The sequence below is a fragment of the Cyphomyrmex costatus genome, unplaced genomic scaffold (assembly GCF_001594065.2).
Source record: "Cyphomyrmex costatus isolate MS0001 unplaced genomic scaffold, Ccosl1.0 scaffold11, whole genome shotgun sequence".
NCBI lineage: Eukaryota > Metazoa > Arthropoda > Insecta > Hymenoptera > Formicidae > Cyphomyrmex > Cyphomyrmex costatus.
Window position 1 is genome coordinate 1,454 of NW_017275063.1, and position 6,858 is coordinate 8,311.

The window sequence follows — 6,858 nt, forward strand, 5'->3', positions numbered from 1 at the left end:
ATTTATATTTATTTCTAACTGTATAGATTAACTTGGATTAACGTTCTTAACTTATTTAATTTTCATTTCTTTAATTATAAAAATTTAAAAAAGATGAAGAATATAAGTTGAGTTTTTTACATTGATAAAAACATTTTTTTCTCGTTCTATTTGAAAAAAAATAAAGAATAAATTAAGGACCAAGATTCAATAAATTAATCTATATTAGTAGAAATAGATATAGTTGCCTATTAATTCAATTGACAGAAATGTTTAAAATTTTGTAATACATTGATCAACAAAAAATTAATAATTTTATTCACACTCATATTAATGAAATATAGACGTATTTCATAATTAATTAATCACTCTCTCTCTCTCTCTTATTAAGTTATAATCGATATTTTAACTAATAGAATTGCTTAAAGCAAAATTTTTTATTTTGTAATATAATCTTCCTTATGTTAAACAATGAAAAATGAATAAATCTATTCATGTTAAAATTATCGATTTAACTGCCTTTCATTTTTTTTTTAGTGGCCATCAAGATTATAGAAATAAAAATTATGTATGAATATAAAAAGAGATTTTAGAACCTACTTCGTAAATTATGGAGGGAGAAAATTCATCGAAATTTCAAGGAAAATTATACTTCATCTTTAATTCATCTTCAATCTAATATGCTTCGGGAGCCCCGAATCCTCCAGTCCGTCATTGGCGGGTGATTTTCGCTTCTGGGAGAGGGGATTTGTAAATACCCGTCAGCTGACCAAGGTATCTAAAGAAAGGCGACATTGGAGTGATTGGAGCACACTGGAGTTCAATCCCAAGCCACGATAGTGAATCCATCGTGGAGGCGGGTTCGGACGCGGTTTAATCTGATACGCCGCGTATCCCGACGTAGTCGAGCGATATAGCACGGACGAGAAGCGGATACATAGTGGGGGACACTGATAGATGCCCGTCAGCTGACGAGGATGCCTCGGAGATGCCTCGCGGTTAGCAGCGAGCGACGACGACGACGACGCGGAAGAGGTGGAGGTGGCGGAGAAGCGTAGGCGTCCAGGGGTTGTTCGGGCACTGTGGCCTGGGGGTGATCGGTGATCGAGGACTCGAGGATGTTCTGCGCGGAGGGCTCATCGTCGAAGGGCAGTTTTCTGCAACAAAAGAAGGCAGCACGCGAGGATCGGGCGCATGAAAAGCGCAGAGAAGCCGCGGCTACTCTGATTCAGGCTCACGTTCGAGCCTGGCTGACCCGTGTTCGGTTTGCCAAACAAATACTGTAAGTTAAAGACAAAGCCTAGGACCTTTCCACGCGAAATGGAGATTGTAATTATCTGCCAGTATTGTACATAGTCATACAAATACATACGAGTTGATGTTTATGTGAGAATGCATATGCCACCGTGTGAACAGAAGTTTGCCTGTGTTGTAGATATTGAACTTGATCAATATTGTAGAATAACTGTATAAAAATATGCAGTTATCTCTGTGGTATACATAAATACTATTGATAGTCAGATTCGTAGAATTCCAAGTAAACATGAAGATAAATCAAATCATTAAGAAATATTAGAGAGAGAGAGAGAGAGATTTTATATATTTATTTTATTTTATTTTTTGTTATATTTAATATATTAGTGTAAAATGCATTGTTATTTGCTTTGGTCTATTGTTTCGATTATCAAATTTGAACTAAATTTGTTATCTCAAGAATTGAATTATGCATAAAAAATATGTTGATATGAAGAATGCTTATGTAATTTTATATAAAGATTACAATTATCTGACAAGTTTGTTTTTATTTCTAGAGAAGAGTTTGATAACAATTTCCTTGATGACCCCAGTGTCGACAATGCAATGGTGGAGTTAAAACCTGCTCTGGAGGTATATAGAATTATTTCTAGATTTTTGATAATTTATAAGAGAGAAAGGGATCAAGAAAGAATAGAAAGAGTGTGTAGGTGAGTACACGCAGTGCAATCAATATTCCTCAAGAAAGATTCAAAGTATCGTTCAACCAAGTTGATCTTTCAGATACCTCGTCTTGACTCTTGATTCCGAGTCTCCAAAGATATCTTACGTTGGAGTGGCGTTCCATAAGGATCACTACATATCATGGATATCGCAAATGAAGACAATTTTATACCACTGTCTCTCAGGCTTAGACAGCCTGAAGCCGGAGAGAGTATCGGATCACAAATCCATACTTTTGCGACTGCATACTCTGGTGAGTTTCACATCGCCTGGAACGTGGGCAATACAGAAGGTGAAGGGTATGGACCAGCTAAAGAATGGCATGAGTCAGTTGTGCGCAAACATCATGGGCCACTTAGTTAACAATGGATTTTATGCCACTATGCAGGTAACGCTATTACACAACGACAGATTTTCTAACACAATCTTGATCTTAACAATTCTAAGCTACATTCTCCATTTCAGGCTCTCTTAATGAAGGGACTGGGTAGAGCGAAAATCGCTTTGAAACCAGTTACGCTTTCAGCAGCAGTCACTCTGACACTGAGACCACTGATCTCTTCACAAATGTCTGATAAACTAGTGTCTCTGTTTCTAATTAATATTTTTAGCGTACCAGCTCTGGTTCATCACCTGAATATCTTATCACCAGAGGTAAAAAAAATAAAAAAAAATGTTTACAAGCTTTGTTAAACGTTATGATATTTCTTCTCTAATCTAAATATGTAAAGTTTTTGATATTATTTACAGTGCATTTCATCATTTATAACGTATAATCTGTTTGCGCGAAGTTTGGAGTTGCTAAATTCCGAGCAGAATTTAAGGATCGTTTTTAACGCTCTGGAGGGCAGTTACGCACTTTGTTTGCTTGCTAATTTGATACAATTGGCTAACATTGAAAGGGAAGAAGTACTGAAAGAGCTTTGTTTTCCTTCTTTTACGGTAAGCTATTGTAGTAATTTTTCTGTTGCACGCATATCGATAATGTCTCACGAATTCTTTGCAGTTTGTTGTGACGAGAATGCTGGAAGCATGTCAACAATATGTAGTTGCCAAACGGAGTAATTTGACACATTGGCATCCAGTATTAGGCTGGTTTGCACAGACAATCGATACCTCCTTGCAGGATGCTACTCCTTCGGTAAAATTGCAGCTCGCCTGTCTTTGGACAGGCAGGATCGTTACGCATTTAGTTGGTGAGAGTTATCAATTTTATACATGACACATCTGATACTCTTTACAAAGAATTACAATTTGCATACGAAAGCATGATATCCTAATCTCAACAAAAATCAATCCCCTGGTTACTCTCTATTTTATTTTCAGAACAGCCACTAATCGAATTCGTCGAGAAAGAGGTACCACCTCCGGTAGAGCAGCAAAGTACCTCTTCTATAGGCGCCAATATTTTCCGACGAGCATTTCTTGAGGCTCGAACTAACAGAAACAACAGTACCAAGAACTACAGAAAGCTGGGCAGTCCAGAAGCTACCAAGATAGCTTTGATCTGTTCTTTGTATCAAACTACGCTGCATACACTCACACAGATGAAGATCGAGATATTAACGGGTATATATAATAAACTAGTGTATAATCGTTTATGCGAGGTCACATGTATACATGATACATCAATTAATAGCATGCATGTATAAAAATAGGATTGTGCTATCAAGGCAAAATTCTTTATCACATGTGGCTGTTTTTGACCACCCTGGGACCGCACTGTGGTCTAAAAGCGTTTCTAGATCTCTTGGCGGCTAACACCAAATGCACGGCACCTGAGTTCCAAATGTTGATACTGTTCGCCGATTGCATGACGCACTATGTTACGTAAGTGATATGAATTTTTTTCAAACAATTTGATTAAATTTAGTTTCGATTAGTTCATATGTGTGCTAATCTCTTGATTTTCCAATTTCAGCATCTTGGATGATATGGAGATGTACGAACATCAAGATCCTTTCAAGCTTACGGATTTTATCACTATGTCATACTTTTTAAATCAATTTTTGTATAAAGCGGTTCTCACTAATTTATTTGGTAAGTTAATTGCTGCTGTTTTTTTTTCTCGTTAAATTGTTTTTCGTTTAATCAAGATTTCAAGAAGAAAAATAAAAAAATTCTAAGATTAATATAATTTATGCAATATTTTGTAAATTATAGATGTGAAGTCGGTATCCAGCAATCCTTTGTTTATTTCACTTTACATTCTTTTAATGGCAATATACCGACGCGACTGCCGCAGAACATTCTGCCCAGAAGGACATTGGTTAGCCAAGTTAAGTATATCTTAATTTATCTTTAGTATTTTTTTAATGAATAGACTTGTATTATGAAAAGTTCATGTTATAGATTCACAAATTGTTATTGTATCAATTAATAAAAACTCTAGTAATGTAATATTTTTTAATATTATTAATTTTTGCATTTACAGGTATGAATTAATATTGAGGAAATTCGAAAACAAAATTAATTTATTTTCTCTTAAAAAACATATTAACAAAATGTATATAACATTATTTTTCAATATAATCGTGTAGCTTTGCAACATTTATAACGGTTTCCATTTATTTCTAATTTTTTGTTTGTGAAAAAGATTTTTGGTTCCTCTCAAAACATTCACACACATATACACCATTTTCTAAACTCTAAAATAATTGAAAATCATTATGTACCGCCGATTATGTCTGTAATGTTTCAAACAAATTTAGAAGTCGGAAATAGCAAAATCAGAACTGCAGCAGGTTGGATGTGAGAAGTTCAAGTATCAATTGTCTTAGAGTTTAGTTGTCAGAAACTTTCTTTGTAGACAAAGTTAGAAGACTTGTGGATAGTTGCACAAAATGCGTTGCAAAACACTGGGCGATTATATTGATTATAAGTAAAGAATACATAAATTCACTTTACTTTCTAACTTTTTCTCGTATAATTAAAATAAAGAGATTGTATTATATATCAGTTTCAATATTTGCGATACGTATATATAGTGATTTACAATTTTTTTCTTAAAACAGGAGGTACGAGTATCTGGCTTCTTGGCTGATTTGGAAAAGGGACGACGCGGCGCAGCACTTTTACTCTCAAAAATGCCCCATGTCATCCCCCACTCCGAGCGAGTCGTATTATTTCGCAAGCATATAGCTGATGAGAAAGCAGTGATGGGTTTGACTGAAAGCGCTTGTAACAGTCCACCTACTACCCTCATCGTTGTACACAGGTCTATTTTTTTATGTTTTTACTTATTTTTTTTATATATAAAAGTTTTAATTAATAAAGTTTTTAATTAAATTTTCTTAATTTATATAATATATAATTATTTTCTAGTAAAACGTTTAATAAAAAGAACAAATCTTTTTTTGTGTCGTAATCTAATATTATTTTTTAAAGAATGGATATTTTTTTTAACTTTTTTTTCAATAAGGTAGATATTATTTTAATATGATTTTTTCAATTATATATATTATGAAATATATTATATATTTTATATTTTACAGAACGCGGATAGTTGAGGACGGATACAGACAATTGGCCATGTTGCCATCACAAGCATTGAAAGGTGTGATTAGGGTACGTTTCGTAAACGAACAAGGTTTAGCTGAAGCTGGCATCGATCAAGATGGAGTTTTTAAGGAATTTTTAGAAGAGACAATAAAACGAGTATTCGACCCATCTTTGAATTTGTTTAAAGCCACCAGCGAAAATCGCCTCTATCCATCTCCCACATCTTTCATGCAGGACAATCACTTGCAACTATTCGAATTCGTCGGACGGATGCTTGGCAAAGCGGTTTATGAGGTAGACTCTTATTCATGATCAGCAAAGTTAGTTGTAAATACAATTTAGTTTTAAAATTATATGAATATACTAATAAAACTAAAAATATATGAAATAAAATATTTTGCAAATAATTAGTGTGTCACTCATGTGTTATAAATATGCGACTTAATAATTATTTTAATTATTTTTATGAATATATATTATTTATTGTTCTATGTTCATGGTTTCACTATATCTAAATTATTACGAGAAACAATTAGATATAGTCAGTATCTCTCCGAATAAAATCAATTTTTTTTTTACAATGATTTGATTTTTTTTGTTTTCCAGGGCATTGTCGTAGACGTGCCTTTTGCGTCATTCTTCGTCTCGCAATTTTCCGGACAAACAGGCGGCGCATTGTACAGCTGGTTGGACGAGCTTGCTTCACTAGATCGCGATCTCTACCGTAGCTTGACTTTGGTAAAGCATTACAAAGGCGATATTCGTCAGCTGGAGTTGACGTTCTCTCTCGATGAGGACGTGCTCGGCAAGCTGGTCACGCACGAGCTGATCACTGGTGGGCGCACCACTGCCGTGACCAATCAGAACAAGATTCAATATATCCACCACATGGCACACTATAGAATGTACCATCAGATCAAGGAGCAAACAACCGCCTTCATCAAGGGATTCCGCTCGATCATTAATCCCGAGTGGCTGTCATTGTTTTCAACGCCTGAGGTGATAATTCAAGAATACTTCTTTACATTTGTAGTGCAATCTATAATATGGCTAAGATATTAAAATTTAATAATATAAAATCATTAATTTGAATATAATAAATCAAATATAATTATATAAATACAAAGAATAAAAAGGCTAATGAGAGTAAACTCGCTGTTATCAATGCGAAATCACAAAAAACAATATATATTCTCGTTAACAATCAAAAAATGTCATATATAAAATACTATACGTTTCGGCCTAACATCCGGGCCATCTTCAGTAGTAAATTCACATAAAAGACATGGATCTGTAGAAAAGTGGTCACTCTCAACGTCAAACAATCAAATCCACATGGTTGGTAGGTCATGTGCAAACGACAAGACGTTAATCGACAAATCCATGATTAACAAGATAAAG

General features: G+C 34.4%; 1 protein-coding gene across 1 annotated transcript in view; it reads left to right on the plus strand.

The window, feature by feature from the left end:
- The first annotated feature begins 638 nt into the window (after positions 1–638).
- Positions 639–6,858, plus strand: part of LOC108775874 (ubiquitin-protein ligase E3B) — a 7,852-nt gene continuing 1,632 nt past the window's right edge. Inside the window, exons 1-14 of the mRNA XM_018542331.1 lie at positions 639–1,261; positions 1,791–1,943; positions 2,017–2,344; positions 2,422–2,610; positions 2,707–2,898; positions 2,963–3,152; positions 3,283–3,525; positions 3,615–3,786; positions 3,878–3,996; positions 4,120–4,234; positions 4,280–4,283; positions 4,974–5,173; positions 5,451–5,751; positions 6,064–6,456. Of these exons, the coding sequence (XP_018397833.1) occupies positions 1,098–1,261; positions 1,791–1,943; positions 2,017–2,344; positions 2,422–2,610; positions 2,707–2,898; positions 2,963–3,152; positions 3,283–3,525; positions 3,615–3,786; positions 3,878–3,996; positions 4,120–4,234; positions 4,280–4,283; positions 4,974–5,173; positions 5,451–5,751; positions 6,064–6,456 (2,763 nt within the window). The 5' untranslated portion in view covers positions 639–1,097. The remainder of the gene's footprint in view (positions 1,262–1,790; positions 1,944–2,016; positions 2,345–2,421; positions 2,611–2,706; positions 2,899–2,962; positions 3,153–3,282; positions 3,526–3,614; positions 3,787–3,877; positions 3,997–4,119; positions 4,235–4,279; positions 4,284–4,973; positions 5,174–5,450; positions 5,752–6,063; positions 6,457–6,858) is intronic.